At 46.5% G+C, this 12965-nt stretch overlaps 1 protein-coding gene across 1 annotated transcript in view; it reads right to left on the bottom strand.

Moving 5' to 3' along the window:
- Window positions 1-12965, bottom strand: part of RGMA (repulsive guidance molecule BMP co-receptor a) — a 35973-nt gene that overhangs the window by 14097 nt on the left and 8911 nt on the right. The window contains exon 2 of the mRNA XM_039493268.1: window positions 11945-12060. Coding sequence (XP_039349202.1) covers window positions 11945-12060 — 116 coding nt within the window. The remainder of the gene's footprint in view (window positions 1-11944; window positions 12061-12965) is intronic.

Raw genomic sequence — 12965 nt, 5'->3', positions numbered from 1 at the left:
TACATCACAGGCCATAGAATTTAACCCAGTTACCCCTGTACTGAATCCAGTAACTTATGTCTGGTTCAAGTATATATTCCAGAAGGAATGCACCACTTCCCTTGGCCATTTGTTCCAATGGTTAATCACCCGCACTGTTAAAAATCTGCGCCTGATTTCCAGTTGGAATTTGTTAGGCTTCAGCTTCTGGCCCTTGGTTCTCGTTAGGCCTTTCTCTGCTAGATTACAGAGTCCTTTTAGTACCTGGTATTTTCTCCCCAGGAAGGTACTTATATTTATACTGTAATTAAGTCAACTCTTAATCTCCTTTCTGATAAGCTAGACAGACTGAGCTCTTTAAGTCTCTCACAATAAGGTATTTTCTCCAGCCCTCAGATCATTTTTGTCTTTTCTGCCCCCCCTCCAATTTTTCGACATCCTTTTTAAAATATGGATACCAGCAGCGGATGCAGCATTCCACTCTCGGTCTCGCCAGTGCCGCGTACAGAGGTAAAAGGGCTTCCCTACTTTTACTCATTACTGGGGCAATTTTTTGACCAAAACTTTTTTTGGGGAAAAAAGGCAGATTTGGTGACACAAAAACATTTTGTGAATTTGTGGTGATTTTGCTGCATTGTTTTTGGTAGAAAAAGAAAAATTTGGAACCATTTCATTTTGACATTTTTTAAATGAAATTTTCAAATTTTTTTTATTTGAAATTACTTTTAATTTGAAAAGAATTCAAAGTGCTTAAAATCAAAACAAAATGTTTTGTTCTGGTTTAGTTGAAACATTTTGTTTGATCCAAAATAATTTTTTCCTGACTTTTTTAACTTGCCAAAAATTTCAAAAATGTTGGTTTTGGTTCTACCCAAAATGATTTAATTTTTTTTTTCAGAATTGCCAGCAAACCAAAAAATCCATTATCCCTTTATATTTACTCACTGCACCCTTGTGTATAGATCCAAGGATCACACTAACCCTGGGACCTCATGTTCAGTTGTTTGTCATATGATCCCAAATCCTCTGTATGACTGTCCTATGGTCATTATTTACCACTTTATGTCATTCACAAATTTTATCAGAAGTGATTTTATATTTATTTCCAGATCAGTGAGAAAATGTTAAATAATGTCTGGTCTAATAACAATCCCTGCAGAAACCCACCAGAAACACTCCCAGTTGATGTCAAATCCCCATTGACAACTAATTTGTATGAGCTGTCTGTTAGCCTGTTTTCAGTCCATTTAGCATGTGCTTTATTGATATTGTATAATGCTAATCTTTTAATAATGTCATGCGGTACTAAGTCAAACGCCTTACAAAAATCTAAGTCTACTACAGCTATGTAATTTTCTTTATCAGTCAAATTAGTAATCTCATCAAACAATAAAATCAGGTTGTCTGACAAGACCTAACTTTTTTTTAATAAAACCATGTTGACTGGTGTTAATTCTATTCCTATTCTTTAATTCTTTAGCACTTAAATTCCATATAAGCTTTCCCATTATTTTGCCTGGGATTGATGTGAGGCTAACCGACGTATAGTTATCTGGGCCATCTTGCTTGCCCTTTTTGAATATTGGCACAACATTAACACACTTATGGTTTTTTGGAATTTCCCTGGTATTCTAAGATCTATTAAAAATTAACATCAGTGGGCCAGACATCTCCTCAGCCAATTCTTTTAAGACTCTTGGGTGCAAATTATCCAGGCCTGCCAATTTAAAAATGTTTATCACTATTAGATGTTGTTTAACATCCTCCTGGATGGACTAAAAAGTACTTCATCATCTTCATGTGATGAGTACATCCTCCTGTTTCTTTCCAAATACAGAACAGAAATAGTTACTGAACACTTTTCTGTATCATTAATACCAATTTTACCATCTCCATCTAGTAATGGGCCTAGCCCTATACCAGTGTTTCCCAAACCTGGGACGCTGCTTGTGTAGGGAAAGCCCCTGGTGGGCTGGGCCGGTTTGTTTACCTGCCGCGTCCGCAGGTTCGGCCGATCGCGGCTCCCAGTGGCCGCGATTCGCCGCTCAGGCCAATGGGAACTGCTGGAAGCGGCACAGGCAGAGGGACGTACTGGCCGCCGCTTCCAGCAGCTCCCATTGGCCTGAGCGGCGAATCGCGGCCACTGGGAGCCACAATCAGCCAAACCTGCAGACGCGGCAGGTAAACAAACTGGCCCGGCCCGCCAGGGGCTTTCCCTACACAAGCAGCATCCCAAGTTTGGGAAACACTGCCCTATACTATTGCATGGATTTCTTTTGTTCCTAATATGCTTTAAAATGCATCTTTACCCATCATAATAAAGTCCAAAATAGAGTTGAGTTGGTATCAAAAAATCATCATCTATAATTTTTAGAAACTCAAATGATAATTTACTACAGGCTGCATGAGGCCTCCAGCATGACTCCCAAGTCCTCTCATAACAACACAACTTTGCTTTCCACACATTAGAGACAGGTGATTTTAGCATTCCAGTCATGTGAATCTTCCCACCAGATTTCAGTAATGCCAATTATATCACATTTCTTCTCATCACTGGGAACTTCCAATTCTTTTTGACTTAGGCTACTTTTGAAAATGGGAGATAGGCTCCTAAGTCACTTAGGTGCTTTTGAAGCATTTATCCATAAACGAATTGTATATATGCTAGTGCGTAAATACGTCTGTGTGTAAGACTCACATTCAGTATGAACTTTTACTGGAGTACGTATCAAAACACTCTATTACCTATGGCCAAACTCCTCAGATCTGAGGGCCTAGATTTCAAAGATGCTGTATGCCTGGGATTTTGGGTGCTCAGCCCATGTGAAAATCAGGTCACTAAGGTACAGGTGCCTACCTAGGAATTAAGGAACCTAACTTCAGGTTTGAAAAATGTGACTTGTATGTTTTCATATTCCCAGTTCAGTCTTCCTACACACAGAGAGACACATGGAGAGGGGGGGAAAGAGAGATGGGACAGGAACAACATATAAGCTGGTATTTGAAAAGTCACAGAGCAAGATCAGTTCCACCAAGACTTCAGGGAATCCAAAGACAAACTGAGCCCTGGTCTACAATTAAAAGTTAGCCACCCATGAGCACCACAGTTAAGCTGACCTAACCCTGGCAGTAGCTGTGGCTAGACCGAGGTTGGAAGTATACCACTACTGTGGCATAGCTCAGTGCTGCCATTGTAGCGCCTATACATAACCTTAGTTACAAGTCCCTGCAAGAAACCCTCATCCCAGCAGATCATTCCATACCAAACACCTACAGTGGCTTTTCCCTGGTTCTCCTTCTGGAAGAAGAAACTGAATGAGAAATGCAGTGATTGTTGTCTTTTGGTGGGGGCGGAGGGATGCATCGAAGGGGCAAGGAATAGCCTATGTGTGTTTATATATATGTACATGAGTAGGAGGAAAAGGTTGGGACTGGAGGATATGGAAATATATGTAAATAATGTTTTCACCTCTCTTAGCCAGAAATACATACACCTCTACCTCGAGATCACGCTGTCCTTGGGAGGCCAAAAAATCTTACCGCGTTATAGGTGAAACTGTGTTATATTGAACTTGCTTTGATCCACCAGAGTGCGCAGCCCTCTCTCCCCTCCACCCCCCCGGAGCGCTGCTTTACTGCGTTATATCAAAATCTGTGTTCTATCGGGTGGCGTTATATCGAGGTAGTGGTGTATTAACAACTACTATAATACATCTCATGTTGTGTTTGCGTACCCAACCAGTCAGAATCAGCACTTTGTATGAATGCCTGTTTGTGCGTCTACTTTGTGTCGTGTGTGTGTGTACGGTGAAGGCGGTGTGTGTATAATGTGCACTGGGTATATGATGTGTAATTACTCTCTGTGCATGTATACCTGCGGCCTGTCACGCTGCTGATAGAAATAAGCCCATAACTGCCTGTTCTGTGATGTATGGAGAAAGTTGACAGAGAAAACAAAAACCTCCATCCCACCAGCTTGACTGATTGATGGCGTCCCTTGAATAGAGTCCAACTATGTTTCAGCAGGAGGAGGGGGAGGAACCATGCAGTGAAGAAGAGCCCAGTGGCCATCTGACCCAGGCTGTGTGAAAGGATTTGTGCATCATGGCAGCATTAGTTTCTTCCAGCGACCTCCTTTGAACTGTTAATCAAGCACAATCTTGCAGAATAATAGCCTGATTATTATTGCCTTGTTTGCATAACAAAGAGGCCCAATAAAACTGATTTGACTGAGCTCAGAGGGGGTGTGAAAGATCTGTCCTGAGAAAGTCCCTGCAGGAATGCAGCAAACTGCTCCCAAGTCTCAACCCAGGAAGAAAGACAATGCAATTTGCCAGCGAGAAAAAACCCAATAGACCAATAAATTACCCATGTGCAAAGGGATTAGATCAGGTTTCAGCTGCATTGGAGTGGGAGGTGGGGAGATACTGAAGGGGGAAAATAAACCTGACTCTCTTAAAGTGGCAGTGCTCATTTTTGAGGGAATGGAGGGTGGGGGGTCATTTTGAAAGGGGACACTCTGTATTATGGGCCGGATTCTGCCCTCCTTTACACCAGCTTAAATCTGGAGGAAATGCAAGGATTCAAGGTAAATGCACTTTGATGGAGTTGCTCCAAATGTCTGCTGGCGTAACGGAGAGCAATGTTCATCCGTGCAATCTCCTTTTTAACCCAGTCATCGTCTCTACCTGCATCTGTGCTGGCGAGCATGGGAAAGAGATTTCTCAAGGTGTTTACTTATGTTTAAAGAAACTGACAGGGCCAAAAAACCTGACTGGGCTATTTCATTTCCAACGTCTGTCATTCAAGTGAGTGGACGTCGGAGCCCCTGTCCCTCGTCCTCTCCCTTTTGTTTCCCACTGGGGAGTCCCTCCTCCCCTGGCATCACAAAATCATGGAGCAAGCAGAGGTGGAAAAATGCAGTCAGGGTCTTCTCTGGCAACAGATGCTACAAGAAAAGCCCTGGATTGTTTTTGTCACTTTGCTTTTTGTGTTCAGAGAATCAGTCGACCATGGATCCAAAATGCCTTGCAAGGAAGCAAACATTTCTCCTCCCCTACAAATGTCCTACTCAAGCATAGCAAGGTTTTCTCCTGCAGCCAGGAGAAGCTTTTGCCTCTGACCCTTGCATGGAAAGGGGAGAGCCATTAATCAAAGCCAGGGAGATCTTCACTAGTCCCCACAGCAGCTGGAAGCGAGTTCCCCAACCTGGGTAGGCAGACTCGTGCTAACAGGTCTGGAGCTAGCATGCTAAAAATAGCAGTGTGGGTCTTGCAGCTCTCAAGCCGATGGTGTCGGGTGGGCTTGAGCCCTGTTGGTGTGAATCTTGTCTACCCAGGTTAGGAGGCTCACTACCAGATGCAGGGTAGACACCCAACTGAGCCCCCCGTGTGAGATGCTGCTCCAAGAATTACGGGCAAAGCTTGAAAAGGTGAACGTCACAGCTTGGAAATAGGTGCTCCAAAGAAATGAGATCATTAACTGGGGTGTTTACATTTGAAGCCACAAAGAGCCACAGATCCACCCTCCTTCACTGTTAAACTTCTTGAGACTCGGGATCAGGGTTCAGTGTTTCTCTTGCAACAGATACTGCTAACAGCTAAATGAAGGCAGCCTGGTGTCCAAGACGCCACAGGTTCTATTCCTTGGTCCACCGCTGACTCACTATAGATAAGGCCCCATGCCTCAGTTTCCTCACCTGTAAAATGGTGTTAGTGAAACTTAGCTCTATGGGTGAGAAACAGTGGCCCAGAATACTGGTGTGTCATCACAGCAAGCACGAAATCTTGAAAGCCAGGCTTGCTTGGCAGGTAAGGGAAGGAAGGGCTGCTTTCACAATACCAACAGGTCACCCAAGGTCTCGACTGCTTAATAAAGGTGGGTAAAGCACTGTTTATAGGTGAGAAAACTGAGGCCTAGAGCAGTGAAATGACCGCCCACGGTCACTCAGTGACAGAGTGGGGAATTCACAGCAAAGTTTTCCAACTCCTAGTCCCCTCCTCTAACCAGGAGACTAAGCACCCTCCTCGATGGGACTTTGTATCCAGCTCCATCAGAAAGGAGCAGACAAATCCATTTGGGCTCTACCAGCAGCTTGGTCTCTTAGATCATTTGGCCATTGCGGTTCCTTTGCCCTTCACCTTTCAGGTGGGATTCCAGAGTCATTTATGATATCCATCTTCCCACCTCCGAGTTTGGGATGAGCCAGGCGTCAGACCTTTCTCCATGAGGCTCAGGCTCACAGCTGAGCCGTGGTTGTTTTCACACCAACAGCGTTTTGCCCAGGCCTTGTTCTGTTCAGACTGTGTTACAGGCACAACCCCTCACCACAGCTGTATGACTGTAGCCAGGCCTGGTTAGCAGATCCGAGAAAGCGCTGTGCACGAGAGGTGTGTGTTTTCTCTAGGAATAATCTGCCCTGACCACTTTCTTCTGAAATTTCAACCCTTCAACACTGTGCTAAATGAGATACAAAAATGAGGAGACAGAGAAAAGCCCCAAGCACATAAATCTGAACGAGGCAAATTTACACAATTAAACGGCCTGCCAAGAATTGCGGCATTTCAATTAGAGGCGTTGATTTGAGTGCAGGGCGTGGAGAGTCAGCTGCCTGACTTTCACAGATGTCAGCTAGAACCTCACACAACCTAGGGGAAATTCACACAAACACACGTACGGCCCTGTGTCTCGCACTGTAGCCTCTCGCTACAGTCTGATGAGGGTGAGGAACAAATCTTTTATGTAGATCTGTTCACAGGTACACTGTCTCTCACTTCCCCACCCTGCCCTATACATCCCTATCCTCACACCACCAACCGAGCTGATACTCAACTTGTTCTATCCAACTCCATCTGCAATGGAAGTGATGCACAAAATCCATAAACCCTCCAAACACTAATGGCCCACCTAGATCCCAGTCCCTGATATTCACTATTTTTTTTCTAAAAGGTGCCCAATGCTGGAGCTGCTGGGCGCAAGTTCTAAATGTCAGAGAAGAAATGAAAAAAATCAAAACCAAATGTATCCCCCCGACTCTCCACTCCCTGCTCATTCATCCATCCCTGCTCCCGGCAAACGCCTGTGAAGAGAGACGGGTTTTGTGTTGTGCCGTAAAGGTCAGCAAACTCAGCTGTGTAAGAGCTCTGTGGGGAGCAAATTCCAGAGTCTGGGGTCCTCCAGCAGGAACACCCTGCCACATGCACCAGCCAGAGAACCCCGCGGGCATGCAGGGGATGTCACATGACCTCACAGCCATGGTTGGAGGGGGGAGGGGAGAAGGAAAGATGGGTTTCTCAGAACCCAGGCCATATAACTGTAGGGCTTTGGCGACTGAAGCCAATAGCACTCAAAAGAGGCCAGGAAGCCAATATCTAACAGGAGGCTTACGCCACAGAGCCCCCTTCCTGGTGGGTTATTCCGTAGCACAGTCATGACTCAAGTGAAATCCATTATCTGACCTACTCCCCAGATATGACCACACATTTAGGGCCCAATCTGGCACCCATGAAAATAAATGGCAAAACTCCCATGGGATCAAGACTGGGCCTCGCCTCTGTAGAGACTTGCATTCTCCCTCCCCAAGTGCAGCTCCCTGTAGCCATGTGCAGGACATTAGACAGAGCTGCTCAGTCTGCACTTAGGTGGCTACTTGTACATAGGGAGCCAGCTTGTTCTTTTGCAGTAAAAACCCTATGACTTCATCGAAGGGATGGCATCTGGTTTTGCAATTGGACATAATTCAATTCTCCCTCCTCGCTACAGAAACTTCTGCGGGTGGAGCGGTGATTTTGTGAGCAAGATCGCGCCCGAGTGCAAAGAAATCTTGAGGTTACAACTGAAATCCCCGTTATTGTTATTACAGTTCACACACACACACACACAATAATGGCCCAGTTATGGGACTCCTGCTCTTAATTACAATATTTGTCAATTGTAGGTTACAAAGCCTTTTAAAAGCATTTATGAGTGAATTTAGTCCTCGTGAAAGAAAGGGACTGACAGCCTGTAGAGCCAGGCACAGTGTGGATGCAATGCAACTCAATCCTGACCTGCAGCAAGCACCCCATGTATTTCAACCCCAAATCCTCTGTCAGTGCCCAGCAGTTCTCACTCCCACCACTGCGCTGCCAAAACCCCTCAGTCCTGACACACACACACACCCTGCAAACCGATGGCTGATATGTCAGTCCTGGGTTCTCCACGCAGCTCTGCTGATGCACCTCAGTCCTGACTCGCAGCCCCTTCTGCTAGTCCAGTTCTGGATCGCTTGCCCACAGCTCTCTCAAACAACAAAGCAAAAATGAGCAAAACCTGCAGCATCCCCCTGCTCTTCTAGTCCTTGACACCCCCTCGGCTCTGCCAATGCACCTCCAGGCGAACCCGCAGCAACGCCCCCATTATTCAAGTCCTGGGCCTGTGCTGAGACGAGACTGACAATGGTGCGCAACTGTGCCAAAGAGTGTGGTGATTTAAGTGACGTGTCCCTTAGGGATTTGGATGAGAAACCCGAAAAATTTTTGTCACTGTAGCCTGACCCAGCATTTCAGCCCAGGTCTCCAGAGGCAGCAGGTTGGTGCAGAAACCCACTAAGCCCCCGGGTAAAGAAGTTTTTATGGCTGCATAGCTCTATGATCACTTTTATGTGCACGTCTGACATGGTGCAGCTGTTCATGCCACAGAAGAAGAAAACCTCAGCTGCTGCTATTATAAACCCAAAGTTCCCCATAACGTCTCCCGGTTCCTATTAACCAGGGGCTTGGAATGAAAGAGAGGCAATTCCCATGAAAAAAGCCCACACCATGTGCATTTAAAAACAAGGCACCTCCTTTTAGCCCCAGTATGATTCTCAGCGGCAATCGTGCAAAACTCCCCATTCCAAATAAGAGACCCGCTTCAGCACAGCAAGAAACCCGTGCAGCCAAAATACTTCCAGGCCTACATTTGAGTCCTGTCACTCTTCTCCATTATAATGCCTCACACAAGAGCCAACCCTGTGGCCACTCTGCCATATCTCCCCAGGACTGGGAATACTCCAAGCGCTGTCACTTTAAGGGTTTATAAGGTGTTGTTTTAACAACCTCTAAGCCCCCCTTCTCAGTTTCAGCTTAGTGCTGAGATCACATCCCTCACTGCCACTAAGAGACAAAAGCCATTTATCAACCTATCTGATAAACCTCCAATAGGCTGGATCCTTATCTGGAATAAACCACACTGCCTGGATGGATTGGAGGCATTAATTCCCACTCCTTGGAGAAAGGGGCTTATTACAGTTTGGGGACAGCAAATATCAGGGTCACCTCATCAAGGGGAACTGGATCGGCTTCTCAGCTAGACCCAAAAGTAACAGTAGCTTCCTACAGAGTGTGGTACAGAGGACAAACCCAGGAGTCCTTCTTAGGCAAAACTCATAGGGCCAGATTTTCAATACAGTTCAGCTCCCATTTAGGCCCTGAAATACTGGGCTGGATTTTAACAAGAGCTCAGCACAGGGGGTTCTGAGTGCCACATACGTTACCCTAAAGGCCACAAACAGGAGCTACCAGATACTGAGCACTTTTAGAAACAAGGCCCTAATAATGAGGGCTGAGCACTTGCAAATTGAGCCTGGATCCTTGGGAAATCTGGCCCCTAGCCTCCTCCATAGGAGATTTGCTTAGGGAAGAGGGAATACAAAATGTCAGGATTTGGTCTGATTCTCCCACTTGCTGTTTTGTACCAGTGCAACTCCACAATGGGGTTACTCCTGAACCATGCTGGGGTGAGAGGAAAATCCGGTCCCATGGAGGAGGAACTCAGGGCAAGCCACTAGGGTCAAAGCACCGGGAGATCTGAATCTGGCCTGATGTTTCATTAAAAGCAAAAAAATCAAGAAAAAGTGCAGAGCTTGGTGGGGCACTGAGCTCTCTGCCGGGACAGGCTGGGAGCAGCACTCAGCACGGCCCCTTCAAAACGGACTATAACTTTCAGAAGCAGTTTTTAAGACTCCATCAGGGTTATGGCACCTCTTTACTATGTGCTGCTGAGATGTGAATTAGCAGGAGGCAGAATGGAGTGAAGGGGGAAGATACCCAGGTGCAGACACCCCTTTTTCTTCCTCCTACCGCGTGGACCCCTATTAAAATGCAGCGCGAGGGACATGCATAATGAATGAGGAGCATGGTCTAGATTGGTGCCCAAACTCCTCTTACCACTTCAAGTTTTGCCAGTTCCTTGAAACATATTTGGCTGTTGAGGGGAGAATTAAAATCAAAACAAAACACAAACACACAGATCTAATATCAAGTTCTTTCTTGCATTGCAAACTCAGCCCCAGCACTTGGACTCGAAGGCTGCGTAAAGAACTTAAGCAACATGTATCAGATCTGATCAAAAACTCCCCACAATGTGGATCTCTGCATTCAGTTTTCTTGGGGTTAAAATATCCCAGTGACCAGGGAGATCTAGGTGGACATGTTGATCCTAATATTTCAACGAAGGGGTTTATTTTACTGTATCAGGGAGGTGGTTAATTTATTTATTTATTGCATGTGTTAGAGACATCTTAGCTTAAGAGATTTAGATAGTGCCAAAGAAATGCATGGGCGACAGAAAAGGGAGAAATGTTATAAAAAATAAAACAGTAGATTTAACTTTAGGGCTTTTCTTTTTCTCCCCCCCCATCCCTCCCCTCAAATGAAAAAAAAAAAAGAGGTAAAGAAACTGGAGAGTTTTGGAAGGAACAAATCTGCCTCTGTGGAGTTGGTTTCCCCTCCCCCAACAAAAACAAGCACTCACGGCTCGAAGGAATTTGCAGGCACAGATCTGCCAAAAACATTGTGAAAAACTATGGGGGATTCATTGGAAACAGATGGCGTTTTCAGCTGTAATTCTGAAATTCTCTCCTTTTCTGACACAATACAAACAAACCGGGGTAAGGCGGAGGGTGGCCCTCAAATGTTATCAAACAGAAAGATTAGCAATAGCTGCAAGTGTATGTAGGTGTGCGCACAGGGGAAGCAGTCATGGGGGGGGGGGTGCGCCAGGCTTTGGGAAAGGGAATCAGACCCTTGCGGGGCCATCTGACTTGCTTTTCCCCTGTGACAGGAGCAACAGCTTCAAACCCAGAAAAGTGAAGTTTTCTAAGTGAGCAATGGCCCAGCAGAGGAGTCAAGGCAGTGCTAAAAACCCAACCAAGGCCAGGCTGTTTTGGGAAAGGAGGGCATGTGTGATGACCCCTTCCATCCCCAAGCTGTTGGGTCGGATTCACTGGTGTCTTACGCCGGTTTTATCCCAGTGCAACTCCCTTGAAACAAATGCGATCACGCTGGTGTCCAGCTGCAGTGACTGTAACCATCAGTCTATATGCCTTTGTGTATTTAAACATCCCTTCAGATGGCCAGAGGTTGCATGAGTGCTAAGCCTGACCCCCCCCTCCCCGCAACCCCAAATCACAGCTCAAGAGTCAGTCCCTTATCACTGCCTTGCTTTTTAAAAGCAGAAGGAACATTTCAGACTTGAAGCCAACTTCTGCAGTTCCACACCAGCTGAGCGCATGCAACCAGGCAGTGGGCACCATCTGGCATTTAGTACATATTGCCCTGGTCACTTTTTCCCTTCTTCCACTGAACACGGCAAGCCTAGCCCAGCCAGCCTGAGACGGCAGCAGGGGAGATAGTTCTGCCTCTTAATACCAATGCTCGGATTGCATTAGCGTCTCCCTATTTATCCACTCGGATCACCTCCCTCCTGGGGGGGGACCAGGTCTCTGTAGGCACCAGCCAGAGGCAGAATCAGAGGTCAAGAAAGAAAAAAAAAAAAAAACCACGAGGGGGTTTGTGCTGAAAGCCCAGCCCCGCTAGCTTTGAAACATGTGGCGAATGCTGCCGAGAGGGGGAGAGAGCCAGAGCGGCCCCCAGACAGGGGGTCGCTGCAACGGCCAGCAAAGGCTTTGTACGAAAAGTCTTCAACCCAAGGGGCTGTTCCTTACCTGCAGGGAAGATGCAGAGAAAGACAGGGAGGATTTGGAAGAATCCCAGGGCTGTGGATCCTGCCCCTCTCCCCATACCCATCCATCCAGCTCGAGCTTTAACCACTATCCTCTCCCTGGAAGAAGAGTTTAAAAAAAAAAAAGAGAGAGACAGAGAGAGAGGGAGGGAGGAAGAAAAAGGGAAAAATAAATCAATCGAAAGGAAGGAGAGAAACTGAACAGAATCCCTCAGACCCCCAGCGAGCTGCGCAGGGCAGGGAGCCCTTGCTGGCAGCCTCCCGTCGCCTCTGCACTGAAATTACACAGACTTTTTTTTTTCTTCTTCTTCTTCTCCTCTCCTTTCCCCCTTACAAAACAGCCCAAACCATCAATCATCCCCGCTGCCTTCCAATGTCTACTGAGCTCTTCCTCTCCTCCAGTCAGGAGCCAGCGTCTCCGCCTCCCGGGCCAGGCAGGCTCCTGTTACAGCCAAGCAGCGCCCTGAAGCGGGGAGAAAGAAAGAGGCGGAGGAATTAATTCATTCCATGCACTAGTCTAGAGTAATGAGCCAGAGAGAGAGAGAGAGAGAGAGAGAGAGAGGCCGGTTACACTAAAGAACTAACCACAGAAACCCCTAACCCCCAGAACACCCCTCTGGAAAGACAGCAAAGAGTCCTGTGGCACTTTATAGACTAACAGACGTTTTGGAGCATGAGCTGTCGTGGGTGAATACCCACAAAACACACCCAGATACTGGCTAGGCTGGACAGGCGCTGCCTGGCTGCGGATCAGGCTTCCTTCTGCACTTTCAGCGGGACTGACTAAAAGGGACAGTGCTGGGTCCCGGATTTCGCTCCCAGCCATTTCACAGTTTGGTTTGCGAGTCACCAGAAAAATACTGTCTTTTTTCTAGCTGCCAGCAAGTGCCTGGGATCTGAAAATCCAGCAGGGTTTCCTCTGCCGCCTACCTAGTGAGGCAACCCCGCTGAGCACTGACCCAGCACTTAGATTTTCAAAAGGCTGCACAAAGGGTAACTGGTGT

Source organism: Mauremys reevesii, linkage group 10 (genome assembly GCF_016161935.1).
Source record: "Mauremys reevesii isolate NIE-2019 linkage group 10, ASM1616193v1, whole genome shotgun sequence".
Classification (NCBI taxonomy): domain Eukaryota; kingdom Metazoa; phylum Chordata; order Testudines; family Geoemydidae; genus Mauremys; species Mauremys reevesii.
This window is presented reverse-complemented; position numbering and strand designations above follow the sequence as displayed.